We start from the raw sequence: 15,761 nt of genomic DNA, 5'->3' as shown, positions 1-15,761 counted from the left end.
AACTCTTAAGTTCTTTTGATTTGGCAGTACCTCTTTTAATTTGCCTGCCCTGTTACCTATTTACATAATGTTTCCTATTCATAAATGAGAATGAGACCATTGTTTCAATGGGAGAAAAAAAAAAAAAGAAATTTCAAAGCATCATTCTCAAACTCAATCCAAAGCTTCAGTATGTTAATTCCCAGAACTGAATTTTCCTCCAGATTCTACAAAATCAGGGCTACTGATTTCTTTGGTAGGTCTCAAAAATATGTGTCTTCCAGTTGGCAAACACAGCTTTCAATCAGCCACCTGAATTATCTTAGGAGGCTGGAGGCATCATTATTCTTCAAAAGCCACAGTGCCAAGTTCACAGAAGATTTTGGGCATATTGAATCAAGACTATGGTCTTCAGTTTTTCTTGAAAGCTGCTTATAAAAGGATTGAGTGAAAGAAACTTTGAAATGTGCATCAAGTCACGACTAAGGGGCAGGTTTGCAAAATCAATTGTGCAGCTTTTATACTCAGTGCACATTTACCACATATGTCCTTTATTACACAGTGGAAAACCATTAAATGCACAGTAGTTTTGCCAAGTGGCATTATGCATTTAACAGCTTTATTCGTTTAACAGCTCCAACTCTCATTATATTTTGCCATGTGGTACATGGGATTTTATGCATTTAACAGTTTAAGAAGGCTCTATGGTATTTTCTTTTCATGTATTTCATACTACGGTTGGACATCATGTCTCAGCAAACTGTATTTCACTGGTTTCATTGATGAGAAAGTCAAGAGAATCTGGAAAAATTACCGTGCTGAAATTGAAAAGGGAAATAAATATTTCAATTCTCTTCAAGGTTCCTTGATATTCTGCTTTCCTCTCTATTAATATCTGAAAATAACCTAAGTTGGGCAAAACTGCAGGATAAAACAATCATCTCAAAGCAACAGAATTAGTTTAAACGTGACACATGACTATCATTTCTTAAATTTCAGTTTTTACTGAAAACCTGATTGCTTAATAGAAATACAGTACTCCGCAACTTCTTTATAACACATGGCTGATCTGTTTGGAGAATGATGGGCCGCTTTACCATTTACATGTGTCGGGATGAAAACATTTGTCACGCAAGGTCACAGAGGAAATCAAGCTCAAAATCAAAGGACCCTCAGAATGTGGTTTAGCTAACTTTGGTTTCTTCCTCCTTACATTAATTGTTCATCCTATGGATAAATAAATAGCCTGTTCAAACTAACCTAGGATTCTAGGACTGGACAGTTATTCATCTGAATCATAGAATAGATCTCATCAACTGTTGCTGCTTTCAGAAATAAAAAAAAAAAAAAAACACCAAGCATCTGTCTGCTCTTTTCCCCAGAGTATTGCATTCCCCACAATCTCAGTACTCTGAAATTTTTACTGGATAAGCTTCCATGTTTTTCTGCTAAAAGATTTTAACACTTACTCTGCACTCCCCCACATGTGTTTTCTCCTGGAAAAACAACTGCATTCAGTACTTAAAAGAAACACCTGACTATCACAAGGTGTCTCTGGGGCTGTGGGAAAGTGGTTATTAGACAAAGTCAGCCTTCCCCTGGTGGGAATAAGAGGTGATGCGACCTGGCTGAAACTTGGTCTCAGGAAGGTGCTGTTATGTACAGTCTAAGTTCTGTTCAAATACCAAAAACAAATAAATAAATAAGACAGGAGGAACTACATAGCAGTGCTTAGAAGGAGAAGTCATTCAAAGCTGGCTTTTTTCGGGGGTGGTGGGGTACAGAATCTTTAAAAGTGAAAAGCTGCGTTTTGGCTTGGTCTCTATTTTGAACTCCAGTGGGAGTGAAGGCGAACCACAGAGCAGAAGGCAGAACATGACAGGTTCCCTGGGGATTATTATTGTTATTATTATTGTAGGAACAGATGTATTTTTATTAGTGGGAGGAGGAGAAAGGTCTGATTCCAGCCCTCGATTTTGCTCTTTTAAAAAGCACTCACCTGACTTTTATTTGCAGCCACTTTGGCAAACAGGGCTTGAGACACCTTGGCCCTTTTCATCTCCTGTTGGATCTCGTCATAAATGGCAGCTGTGATGTTGACGTTGGCGCCGTCCACCTTAATAGGGAGGTCTGCTGTCGGTGTCGAGGTTTTGGCCTACCAAGAGACCATGAAAATAATAATTTAAAAAGTGCTGCATTCAGCCCAGCCATCTGTGCAGAAATTATCAAAGGATTTCAGTCAGCTGATGCCAAACTGCATTAGCTACAGAGGGACACTTCCTGTCCATTATTCTAATCAGGTTAATTGTGATTGGAAATAATTGCAGGCATTCCTATAGGACACGCAGAATCCTGTCAGCCCTGGTCTTTCCCCTCCCAACATCCTGGATGGTTCACAGGTAGGATGGCTACTCTGGGCGTCAAACTGTAAGTCATCACCTAACCGCAAAACAAACGTGCAGAACATACACAGTTACTTTTTTCTTTCTAAAAGTGGCACACCTTGGAGGAAGAGCCAGTTCTTCCAGAAAAAAAAAAAAAAAAGGAGTAAATGGGTAGAGATCTCTAAATAATAAATTATTACTCAATTTAATGCACTCCCCTGAGTCTCTCTCATTCTTTATTAAACCTTTACGTATGTCATTCGAGTATGTATGGTTTCCCATCATTATCATCATTATGCTACCCAGACAGTCACCTAATTTCACCTAGGAAATCAGTGGAAATGAAACAAAATTTCATTTCATAAAACTAGGCTTCAGAATGCCTTTGATGTGCCGTTTTCATTTTCTTAAACTCATATTGTGGTTTTATGTATTCTGCTGTGCTCGTTTTAATTGAATGATTTCCCATCAGCTTCAGAGACAAATGAAGGACAAAATAGAAGGTTCTGAAGTTCTTGGGTAAGGATAACCCTAAAACATTTGTATCTACTTGATCTAAAAGGCTGTCACATCATCTGCTTTGTCTGGGCCCTAGAACGCTTTGCTGGTGTTTGATGGGAGGAACTAAGCAGCGTGCCTCGTCCCCCTGGCAAAATGATTCCAAGATTCTTGGGCTCGTGAGCTCTGCCGTTTGAACTGGTCTAACCTGGGTTGTTGTTGTTTTCCTTTTTGTCCTACTTCATTCTGGAATTCCAAGCCAAGGAAGCTGTCCCCAAACCACAACTTTCCCTCCACCGACGCCCAGCAGGTGAACCAGTACACCGGTCTGGAGAAAGACAGCAGGCAGCCTGCGTGGGGCACAATCCTCTTCAGTAGTGTCCTGAGGTGGACTTCATGCCCTCTGCTTCCATGGTTTGCTTCCTAAGAGCTCCCGGTGACTTTTGTCATTCCCCTTCAACCTCCCTGTCTCAAGGTGTTTTCTAATTACTGCGAAGGCATAAGTAGAATTTACGGGGTACCTCTATTAACCAGGAACTCCAGAAAGTATTTTACTGTTTGTCATTTAATTCTTTGAATAATCCCATGAGTTAGGCATTGCTATTTTCATTTTACAGATGAGGAGCTGGCTTGACTTGCTGAAAGGATACACAGCCAGTGAAGGGTCCATGACCTTAACCCACGTCCTTCAGGTCCCAAACAATGGGCTTGCGCCCATGTGCTATCTGGGTTACAAAATGCCCACGTGATCCCGGCTGCTCTTGTAAGGTGTCCTCCTCCCTGCTCGTCTGGAACCTTCCCATGATAATCTGATTCTCTCTCTCTCTCTTTTTTTTTCAAGAAATTCCTTTATCCTCTCAAAATTTTGACTTGGCTGAATGTTTTAGTAAATCATTCTGCCTTTCTCAGCTGTTTTATTGGCTCCTCTTATCTAACTGGTCAGTTCTCCAGAACTCTGCCAGCCAAAAAACAAAACAAAACAAAAAACTCCCTCAAGGAACTACATAGATGGCTGGGAGCCTAGGTTCTAGAATCAGAATAACTACAGCTGAAATGCTGGCTCTACCCCACAGCCCTGTGATCTTATACAAATTATTTAACTCATTTAAACCTCAGTTTCCTCATCCATAAATGGGGGTAGCACCCTAAGATAGTGAGGATTGACTTCATGCATCATTCTCACCCTAGCCAATACACAGTCAGAGCTGTTGAACAAGGTTATTCTTATCTTTATATTGTGGTTTTGTTGTTATTAAGTACACCAAGGAATTCTGGCCAATTGAAGAGTTACAAGGAGAGACTCTGGAGTCTTCTTAAAGTTCTAAATGCTAAATTTCAAATTCTAAATTTCTTCATTTTGTTTTTAATCAACCAGCAAAGTATGACTGGAGTCTGGAAAATAGTCTCCCCAGACCTGTGGAGGGCCACCTGTGGCTGCGGACCCACTGCCTCTGACACGAAGGCTGTCAGCAAGGTGCCCTCCAACACTGGCTCTCACAGTGAGAGCTTTTCCCTTCCAGGGGGTCCCCAGAATTGAGATATGTCTGCAAAGAACTGAGGAGGCAGGTGCTCACGAAGTGCGTAGAAGACCAGGACATCCCTCTTACCAATCTCTATCCAACAGAAAAAGGAAGAAAAGTCCAGAATAAATACAAGTGTATGCTCTCCTACAACTGTACTCTCAAACACACTTGAATATTGCATATTGATTTTCAAAAGAATTGCAAAATTCTGAAATTTGATAGTAACTTCTCTGTTACATTTATCCCTAAAAGGCACTCTTCTTTACCTAGGGTTTTCTAGACAGGATGAAGCTCAACAAAGGCAACACACTGCATGGCCTTGTGCGCTGTGCTGGCTCTTAGGGCTAACAACAGGTCTCTGAAAAGGTGCTCAGGATATGATCCTGTAAGCAAGCTCTTGTAAAGGAGCTAGAATCAAGCACACAGAACTGTGCTCTTTCCTCACAAAAAGTGACTGTCTGAGAAGAGCTGCCTGGTTAAAAGGCCATGAAACACGGCTGGACTTTCCTATAATGGATTTAATAGGCTACAAAAGTTACCAAAATACTGATGAATTTAATAGCAGCAAATATTCGTGCAACTTAACAACTCACCCTACTTACTAGCTCAATATGTATGTCCCCAATTTTTAAAAAAATAAATAAAAATACTTGGTTACACTTGTCCAAAATAAGCAGTCAAGAGACTTATTTTGGGTTTAACAGTAACTAAAATTCATAATTTATTAAAGACTAAAGTGTAAGTAACAGAATTTGGCAATGCACGATAGAAAGTGATCTTCAATAAAAAAAAATGTATTGCAGAGTACAAAAATATAAAAAGAGTCAAAACGTGTGAAAAAATGGATGCACTTGAAAAAGCTCAAATATTTCTACTAGAATAAAATTCTAATTCTATGCATAATAAGTTCTCTGGAATTTATCATAAAACAAACTCATAAAAGCAAAACCGTGGTATCTAAGCAATATAATCTCTGGGGTTGAAGCACCCAGTTTTCAGTTTTGCACAAATATGTACCTGTTAAAGGCTGGTTTTGAGAACTATCATTCAGATGGAACTTGCAAACACTTCTATCAACAGTGAATGGAATGGCAAAAATCCATTGATTAATAAAAGGTGAGGGCCGATGGGAAGCAGGCTAGAAATGAAAGGCCTCCGATCTGAATTGGAAATGACCTCTGACTGCCTTGAGCCTTCCGTTGGGAGCTCTGAAGCAGACTGCAGTGCTGGGGACATACAGTTGCAGCAGGGCCCAAAGAACAGAATTCTGTTAAAGCATGTAGAGGGGAGAAACGGATGGCAGGGACTCCCAGGTGGAGATTGCCTTAGGGAGGAAAACAATGAAGGCCTATCCTCCACTATCACTTCTGAAGGACTCACCGAGTGACTTCCCAACTGTTCTGATCTAGCCACTATAATCACATGCTTCCACGGCACCAGGGTTTCCCCCATTTTGTCTTTTTTGAATTGCATAAAACAGAGCTTTCATTACTCTCTGTCCCCTGCCCACAACCACCCGTCCAAATAAACAATTTAAGGAAAAGTACTGTGCTGAGTATGCAAAGTTTCAACACAAATCCCTAGCCCCTTCTTTGGTGACTCAATAGTTGTAGGTGGGCCGGTGCCGTGGCTCACTTGGTTAATCCTCCGCCTGCAGCACCGCCATCCCATATGGGCGCCGGGTTCTGGTCCTGGTTGCTCCTCTTCCATTCCAGCTCTCTGCTGTGGCCCAGGAAGGCAGTGGAGGATGGCCCAAGTGCTTGGGCCCCTGCACCCGCGTGGGAGAGCAGGAGGAAGCACCTGGCTCCTGGCTTCGGATCGGCACAGCGCCGACCATAGCGGCCATTTGGGGGGTGAACCAACAGAAGGAAGACCTTTCTCTCTGTCTCTACCTCTCACTGTCTAACTCTACCTGTCAAATAAGTAAAAAAAAAAAAAAAAAAAAAAAAAAAGTTGTAGGTCGACAGTTCTAGAATTCCCCCTACTCACTCCTTACCTACTCATCACATATGGAAAAAAAATGTGGCTTCCCTAAATGACTAAAATGGTACACAGTGTAGTACACTATTATATTACTATATTGTCAGAGGTTCATATCCTTTGACCAACATATTCAGTGGGTTAAGCAATCCTTGAATTATGTCTTTTAGCTTACCAGGTAAAACACAGTATTAGTGAAGGAAGAAGTTAACAGAGCAAAAAAAGGAAATGCCAGAGGAGCAAATGTCTCACCTGAGGGGTGCGGGAGGAGCTGGGACTGCTGGAGGCCGACGAGACCATGCTCACATTGGGGTTCATGCTCCGCTCTCTCTCGTCCTGGTATATGCGATCTCGCTCCACTTCTGGCAGGTTGAGGAAATTCTGCATGGCCCTCAGGTTCACTAACAGAGACTGAGAGGCCGTCCGAGGGTCTTCTTCCTTACGCAGAATCTCAGACAACAACCCCTGATGAGATGGGAAGAAAAATAGGCCCAGTCATTTCTGCCCGGGTATGCATGCGGCTTCCGACTTCTGCCCTGCTCCCCCCTTTATGTCTGTGGTGCAACCAGCTGACCAGTTCCTTATGGTTCTCCAGCTGAAAGACTTTGTTGGAATGTGCCTGCCTTCCTGGGCCTTGCCTGGTTTGAGGGCCGTTCTGTTCTGACACTGTATCATCGCTGTTAGCAGTCATGGGTGTACAGAGATGCCAGTGAGCAAGGTAGGCGCTAGGGAAGAATTGTGAAACTGCAATTAGCACCAGGTGCCTCCTACAAGTATTTCAGGAACTGTTAGAACTCTCTCTGCTTGAAACTGGGAGCACTTGGCAGTCCTGTTCAGCTTTACAAATCTGCCAAGTTTGGTAAATTTAGTTCCGACATTTAAACAGCATGGGAGATTTACATCTTTTTTTTTTTTTAAAGATTGGCTGAATTTCTGTGTGACCGGCCACTGTTTTCAATATAGATGTTTCCAATGGAATGGAAAAAAATAAAAATAAAAAGGACATAAAGCAAATGACAATAGCTTGTGTTAAACCTCTGATAACTTCCCAGACCACATACAAAATAATTACCATTGTACATATACTAAAAAGTATCCAAACATTTTCATGAGATGCCCTCATGGGGCAAGCTCGAGCCCACCTCCAAAGCATGAAAAGGCAGCCTCCTCAGTGAGGGGCTGCAGCACACCTTAACTAGAGTGTGTACTGAATGCTATGATAGGCTTAGACATTTGCGGAATGTGTGACTCATCCAAATGGAAAGATTTCAATAGGAAATTAATGTTTTTACTATGTGGTCTAATGACAGAGAATTCACAAAGGGAAATGCTGCTAAGTCTAGGGAAACCCTAGTATAGGCACAAGAAGAGGGTTGGAGATCCAAGAAGGAACACTAATATTTTTGACAGATGCACTTCCATTTCCAGTGTGCACATTTGTTGGATTATCACATAGAGGCATCATTATATATTCCCAGCTAATATCCCTCCTCAGAGCAAGAGGAGATCAGAGTTTAGGATTATTCACTGTGAAGAGCTGAGATATTAATCCTGTGTCTTAGAACAGATGGGGCAACCCCAAATCATGAAAAGTCACTTGTATAGACTGTAGAAATGTGGTACAAATGACAAAGGTATTTCCACTGGAGTGGAAATTAGAGCAACTACTACCCAATTCCTGATACATGGCTTGAATATGAAAAGACACTGGATACAACAAGAATATACCATCTGTGGTTGGTCAGAAATCTGCAGGGTGAGGTAGGCAATGTTTTAAAATAAAGTAATGCATTACAACATAGTGAACCAGAAGCCACTTACTGGAACATGCATCACACAGCAATCAGCACTCCAAGAAAATTATCACCACTCAAAACACCACATAAGACAACTGACTGTAAAGAACCCACAAATAGTGTACATCTGACAGTTTTGCAACTTTGGGGTCATGGTATTTTGGTCAGAGAAATCAAAACTAATACTTGGTAGAAATGTATATATAGGGCTGACATTGTGGCACAGCAGGTTAAGCTGCTGCTTGCAACACTGGCATCTGATATGAGCCTGGGTTCAGGTCCCGCCTGCTTCACTTCTGATCCAGCTCCCTACTAATGCATCCGGGAAAACACGCAAGATGGTCCAAGTACTTGGGCCCCTGCTACCTGTATGGGAGACCCTCCTGGCTCCTGGATTTGGACTGGCCCAGCCCTGTCCGCTTTGGCCACTTAGGGAGTGAACCAAAAGATCGATCTCTCCTCCTCCCACCGCCCCCCATAACTCCACCTTTCAAATAAATTAAATAAATCTTCAAATAAAAGTGTGTATACATAAAGCACTACTGGAGAGCTGTGTGTGTGCCCATGTGCATGTGTATGGTAAAGGAAAGGGCAAGTGAGGATGTGAAAATACTCTCCCGGTAAAATGATTTAAAGAAAATTCAGATTTCTTGCCATGCTTTTAAAGGTAACAACTGAGAGATTCACCTTCTAGAAAATGTTACACACTATAGATATTGATTTTCTTCCCGAAGTTAAAAAATGTCAGTTCTGCCTTAAGTTATCCTACTTTCCACTTGCACTAAGCAAGTGGATTTGTTTTGAAAAATACAAAAATATCTAAATTAATATGTTGAGAGGAGGAAATGGATTTAAAACCTCTGCCAATTTCCAGTACCAGTAAGACACTAAGACTGATTTTTTTAGGCTTTCTTTAATGATGAACCTTACACATAAAGGATGAGTTTGTCTTCTTTTCTCATCTTTCATGTCCCCCCTAAATAACTTCAGTATTTTAATAAATCTCAAATGATTAAAATTTGAAGAAGTTTTAGAATCAACATGGATATATTCTTTATGATAGTTACGATTATATTCAAGAAATCTCAAAGTCAAATTTGAAAGTTTAGAAACTTATCCTTCCTCCAGGAAACTGTTTTCGCAACCTAAGAATAAATTATAGCAAAGATCTTTACACAAAATAGTGATACCACAAAAACTATTGCTCTAAAGGTTTAAAATTATATGCTTGCTCATTCCTAATCAATAAAAAAATCATTCAAAGGTATTTTCATTTGTGTCTTGTTTGGGTTTTCTTTTTTACCCCCACCTTGTACATTTTTTACATTTGGATACCTTATCTGGAAATTAATCCATCCCTAAGGAAAATGAGGACAAAGCATCCTTGAGAATAACTGCTCATCACCATCCTCTCTGAGGCAAAAGACCTGTACTATTTGTATTTAAAGGGGCTTTTAGAATATACTGCTGCCTCTGTTTCTTTGCCAACTTGCAGATAAAGTCCTAAACAAACAAGATGGTCAGTGCAACCTCTCTATATTACCTCCAGAGGATAAGAACCAATCCTGTTCCAACGATTTACTCAAGCTCTCATCTAGGTAGCAAAGGTCCCAGGGAAGACTCTTTTTACCCCAGACATTTTTAGTAACAAGTGGCTACCTAGTTGGTACCAGAAATGAAGTTTTAGTTGTCTTGTTCAGTCTTTCATTTTGGCTATTTGTGTGCTTTTAACTATTTTAAATCGGGGTTTTTAAAGATTAAAGTCTAAATTCTGCAGGCTCAGGTATACTAAGCTCAGATAGTGAGCTGAAAACCATCAGTGGGAAGAAAATATACAGAAAATCTTATGACTACCACAAATCACCCTGTCTAATTAGCAAGGTAAGTAAATGTTTGTCATATTGAAATTGTCTTGAAGAGAACATAAATTAATAATTTATCTCACATAAATATTTCTAAAGCCCTTGCCACTATGTCATCTGGCATTTTAATTATCAACCAGCCAGGCAGGAGGTGTCACTTGGACATTCCCATTATGCAGCCTGAGATATAGAAAATGTGGCATGGCACCTGGGCACCAGGAAGAAAAAAAAAAAGATGTACTTTTATGAATAGAAAGGTCATGAATATTGACAATGTGCAAATGGAGAGAAATTAATAAATTAACTAGGATATTGCTTATTAAACTTTCATATTAGTAATCATATTAAAACACATTGCAAGTATTGAGTAAAGTGGTCATTAAATATTTTCCTCATGGTAAGCAACAGAGCCTTCTCCAGGGAGATATCATAGCAATTTCCTCCATGCTAGCCAAGGTTATGTAAAACTAGGAAACAAGTTGACTGCAAAGGAGTAGAATGACCATCTACACAAGGTAGAGCAATGCCATCCCAAATAGTTCTTCCATTACAAATCACTGGAACAAGAAGGAGTCAGGCAAAGAGAACCTCAAATTCACCTTACCACTAGCCTACTAATGGAGGATTTCACAAGCTTCATATAATTTCCAGCACCAGCAAAGAACATATGAGTTTGGCAGAAAATTTATTCAAAGCAAAATAAAGTACAAAACGAGAAATAACATAGCTTGCTTGCTAATTTGAGTGTAGACTATCTCCACACATAAAACAAAGAGTTGGGCTGATTTTTAAAAAGAGAAATTTTTGTCCTTATTTTTTTCTGGTATTTTAAAATAATATCTCTTTGTAACAAATGACATGACTGTGTTTTCCATTGATGAGCTTTTGATTTCCATACTTCTTCAAGACTTGATACATTTTCTCCCAAATTGTTAGTGTGTATGATACATGCAGTTCGAGAAGTTTGGGAAACATTACCAAGACTCTACAAAATGTACTTCCAAGTAACTGCCTTTGATGGACCTTTAATCCCACAAGACAGCAGCAGTAAGAGAAGGCACACACATAGTGAGGGCAGGTGTTAGTGACATGAAGTCTGAGCCCCTCAGAGACACGTGGGCCCACCGCAGGGCTGACAGCCCCTAATTATCAACCAGATTTCAACAGATATCTTTCCTTCATGCAGCTCAGACCTTTAGAGACTCCCTGAGATAGGATATACCCTCCAAAGATTATCCAGAGAGCCCCTAAATCCAGTATCTACCATTGGTTACCGAGGGAATCCTCAAATTCCACATCCCTGGTTTCAAAGAATGACAAATGTGTCCATTAATTCATTATTACTTATGACTTGACACAAAGCTCACAAAGGCAAAAAACATCAATAACAAATTCTGCTCCCAAGGAGTATACTATATGATGGGAGAAAGGTTACTAGTACAATGTAAAAGATGACCAGTGTCACAAATGCATGTTAGAGCTGGTGCCTGATTCAAAGGAGGGAGAAAGCATTCCCAAATGTAGGACACAGGGAAAACTTTTTCCAAAAAGGTGAGACTTAGCTGGGACTTTAAACCTAAGCATAGGTAGTGTATGGGCATGGTGATAATGGTGAGACCAGGCAAAGAAAGAGGGGATGGAACGGGCACTATTAGAACATTTAAAGAAAAAGGAAGAGCACGCCTACTTCAGAATCTAAGGGGGAGTTTCTGTTTCTTTAAAAGCTAAAAAAAAAAAGGGGGGGGGTAACAACAGACACTGATAAACTGATAGAAGACATTCTGAAGTGAAAATAATACAGTCCACATTAATACAATTCTGAACTACTGGAGTATACACAAGCTAACAAGCAAACATTACCCCCCAAAATGAAGTGATATTAGATAATCTGTTCAGCCTTTTTGTCACCTGCAACAAATTAGGCTTTCAATATGCAAAACATCTTCCTTCCAGAAAAACAAATGATCATGATTCCATTTAATTGTAATTTAATGAGGCATAATTTATTTTTTAAAGTGATATACACCAGGTGTGTACTGAGGAAAGAGGCCCAGCCAAACCCCAGTGCTTTCCTTTGTAAAAAGCCTCAAACTAGCTGGAGACCGCTTTCATTTCTGTAAATTATGTTTCAGTTTGTGGCAGTTGGAGTGGAAGGTAGAAAGGGTAACTTGAAATGTTCACCTATTTATTACAAGCTGTATTATACATACAGCTTGAAAGTCACTCAATCCAAAAACTACTCATTTATCATATAAAGTGCTATGTTCCAATCTAAACAAATGTAGATATTAGAATGTTATATAAACTTCAAATACTTACAATGCTAAAAGTAAAACCATGTAGTTAGCACTTACTTAGAAACATGTAGACTATTTGAGAAAAAACAGCCCTATCCTCATGAGGTATTTTAATTATTAATTCTAAGATGTGTGAATAAATTATATAAGGTAAGTAATGACAATCCCATTCAGAAATCAAGCTATGTCTCTTTAAAGATGTATGATTCAAAAATATATTACATGATGAGCCTGAAAATACATTTACTTCATAATTGCATATTGCTTTAAACAGTGTTATAAGCCAATAAGCAATGTTTAAAATCACATATAATGCCATTTTACAGATTAAAATTACAGAAGGTCAGAAGTAAAAAGGGAGTTGGCACTCACCTGGGCCAACCTCCACTCTGGGCCAAGGGACATGACCTGTCTATCACATACTTCCCATGAAACTCAAAAAGAGAAAGAAAGGAAAGGAAAGACAAGCTCCCTCCAAAGATCTTCCTCACCCTGCACACTTTTATCATCCCTTTGGCCTGATCATTTGTCAGCTTCCATTTTCACACACTTTTGGAATGTCTGTGTCCACACGACATGAGAGCAGAAGACTCATACCCTCTTAAGAAAGTCAGGTAACAGCAAATCCCTCACCCAACCACACAGAGCTAACTATTCCATTTCAGAGGTTAATTCAGAGGTACTTGGCAGCAGAGAAATCAGTGGTTAGGCTGTACAAAGTCCTGGAATCCTCCCATCTGAAAGCTGACCTAACAAAATCATTTCTCTCCTAATCGCTATTCTTGTTTCCTTCTACTTGTTCCTAAGAGACATTTTCCCCCTCTGTTAACAAACATAAGCAGGTTTCCCTGTCCCCATAGTCATAATCTATAACTCCCTACAAATGTGACTGTCACATTCATTTGGGTAAAGCTAAAAATACTCACCCCACCCCCAACCCCCAGAGCACTGCTTAGCCAGGAAACCAGAGTACCCAGTCTGATTTGAATAAAAGGTATACAGGGCACAACAATGACAATTTGATTTTTATTATTAAAAATGATGTGTTAAATCCTCAAAGAAAATGCTGTTATTGCATTAGTTTAATAAAACCTTTTATTACAATATTTCTTTATTAAGAGACAGCCTATGCATGTGGCATTTTTGTAGGATAGGGTGGATAGAATTGAGCATCTAAAGGGAACTGATGTACTCTGCAAATATAAATGCATATATTAAAAAAGGCAGCATTTGCAGACAAACATCACTGCACAGATAGTCTTCAAAGCACTATAAGACTAAATATATATAAGTATATACACTGCAGCTGGAAACATTTTCTCTTTCCTTTGAACCAAAAAGGCACTAGCTCTATCTCACACTTATAACATTTATCAACCTTTTCATTGTGCTACTATAAAAACCCTACTTCCTTCCATCATATAATGTTAAACTCCTTAAGAGCAGAAACCATGTTTTTTCGCCTAGTGATTAGTTCGTGATATACAAGAATCTGGGCTGCATGTTATTCATATTTCTGAGGGTGGGAGTCCTATCTTTGTGGCACAGCCAGTGGCAGCCCTCATAGGCTACATATTGAAAGTCTGAGTCACACTGTATTCAAGAAAACAGGATAACTGAAACTGAACTTTTGGGTCATGCAAACCCCACTTCAGAACAAATACTCCATATACTCAGTTAATTTATTAAATGAAACACTTGTCTCACAAAAGCTTTTCTTTCTAGTGCACACAGTAAAACCTCACTTATATCATGTGTCACAGAAAGCAATAAGCACATGACATGAAGTAAATGGGTACAACAGAACATTTGCGAAGCCAAAACAGTCTGTGCCCTCTTCAAAACCCTGCCCAAGCCACCCTCAATCATATAACAGAGGAACTTAGCCAAAACCCAATTCCTGGCAACTTTACTATTTTTTTCCCTTAATTATCCATTCTATGCAATGATAGGTGTGACTAGACAAGCAGCTCCATCTCATTTTTTCTCCTCATCGTCTTTAGAAAGTCTTAGGTACTGGAATAGGAAGTATACACAATCTAAGTTGAAATTTTCTAAACACACTACTACCACAAAGTGAAAGCAAACAGAGAACTGAACAGGTTCCCTTTGGAAACAGTTCACCAGTGGTGTTCTCAGCTCTGGGCATATTCCTGGTTTCTACTCACACCTCAAGTACCTGGCACCATGACTATTTCATTCACAAAGTTCTGGGCCCTGGATATTCCTGGTTTCCAGGAGTGTTCTGTGAAACAACTGTTGGCAACCTGCCCCCAGAATTTACTAGCTTTGGCTACTTTGTCAAAACATTGGCAAAAATTGTATTTTCCAAAAACAAAACAAAACAAGAAATACATTTATTGGATATTTATATCTCCAATGTATCAGACGCCTTCAGATGTTCAGTAAAGCAGACTAGTAACACGTGAGGTGCTCTCATCCTGAAAGGGTTATAAAACATTGTGCTTTCCTGCGGAAAGATTTCTGCGCTCACTTCAGTCACCTCCAGGGTCAAAAGAATCTATTCCCACCTAGCACATGGGAGACACCACAGAATTTATTACACCACAATAGGATTACTGGTTTGAAAGGCTACTTATTTCTTGTACCTCGTTAAAGAAGGGACTGTGTCTTTCACCTTTCATTCTATGGTGGCAAAAATCATTGAGAATGAAGCAGATATGAGCATGAGTTCTGAAGTCAGAACTCGACGTTGAGCTCTTACTGGACAAGGGTCAGCTAATCTCCTTATGGCACCGTTTCCTGACGTGCAAGGTTGAGATAATTCCCCATCCCTCACAGGGCTCCCTAGAGCCTGGTGACAGGGTATGACACATACTAAGACTTCAGCAAATGTTAGACTTCACGTGACAGCTACCATAGTCTCTAAGGACAAAAAATATTCGTTCAAGTGCTTGGGTCCCTGCCACCAAATGGGGAAACCTAGATTGAGATCCTGGCTCAGGACTTCAGCCTGGCTCAGCCCTGGCTATTGCTGGCATTTGGGGATTCAACAAGTGAATGAAATCTCTCTCTCTTTGTCTTTCTTATCATTCTGCCTTTTGGTTGCATAACAGCAAACTTTAAATACTTTTTTTAAAAAACTGTTGAATGAATACCCAATACATCAGAATATTTCAAAATTATTTTAAATTTGAAACTTCCGATATTCAAAGCACTTAAGTTATATTTTGCTAAATATCTTCCTATACAAAAGCAGAGATATAAACATTAACTTTTAGGAAGTAAGGCAATCAAATTATTTGGGTTATAGGAGAATATAAAGAAAAATCTAATAAATTATATTAAGTGAAATGACTATATAGATATTACTAAATATGACTATATTAAGATGGTCATTTTATTTAAAACAAATTTCCTTCCCTAAATAAACTTTGTAATCATTTAAAAGAAGCCTTAATCTGTATTATTGCTTAAATAC

General features: G+C 39.5%; 1 protein-coding gene across 7 annotated transcripts in view; it reads right to left on the bottom strand.

The window, feature by feature from the left end:
• The window catches only part of SATB2 (SATB homeobox 2), a 205,960-nt gene that overhangs the window by 57,728 nt on the left and 132,471 nt on the right, over positions 1 to 15,761 (bottom strand). For all 7 annotated transcript variants that reach the window (XM_089329023.1, XM_089329022.1, XM_089329021.1 and 4 more), the window contains 2 exons: positions 6,617 to 6,829; positions 1,979 to 2,134 (listed from right to left, as the gene is read on the bottom strand). In XM_089329023.1, coding sequence (XP_089185149.1) covers positions 1,979 to 2,134; positions 6,617 to 6,829 — 369 coding nt within the window. The remainder of the gene's footprint in view (positions 1 to 1,978; positions 2,135 to 6,616; positions 6,830 to 15,761) is intronic.

Source organism: Oryctolagus cuniculus, chromosome 3 (assembly GCF_051225735.1).
Source record: "Oryctolagus cuniculus isolate XC-2025 breed Fujian yellow rabbit chromosome 3, ASM5122573v1, whole genome shotgun sequence".
NCBI classification, from domain to species: domain Eukaryota; kingdom Metazoa; phylum Chordata; class Mammalia; order Lagomorpha; family Leporidae; genus Oryctolagus; species Oryctolagus cuniculus.
This window is presented reverse-complemented; position numbering and strand designations above follow the sequence as displayed.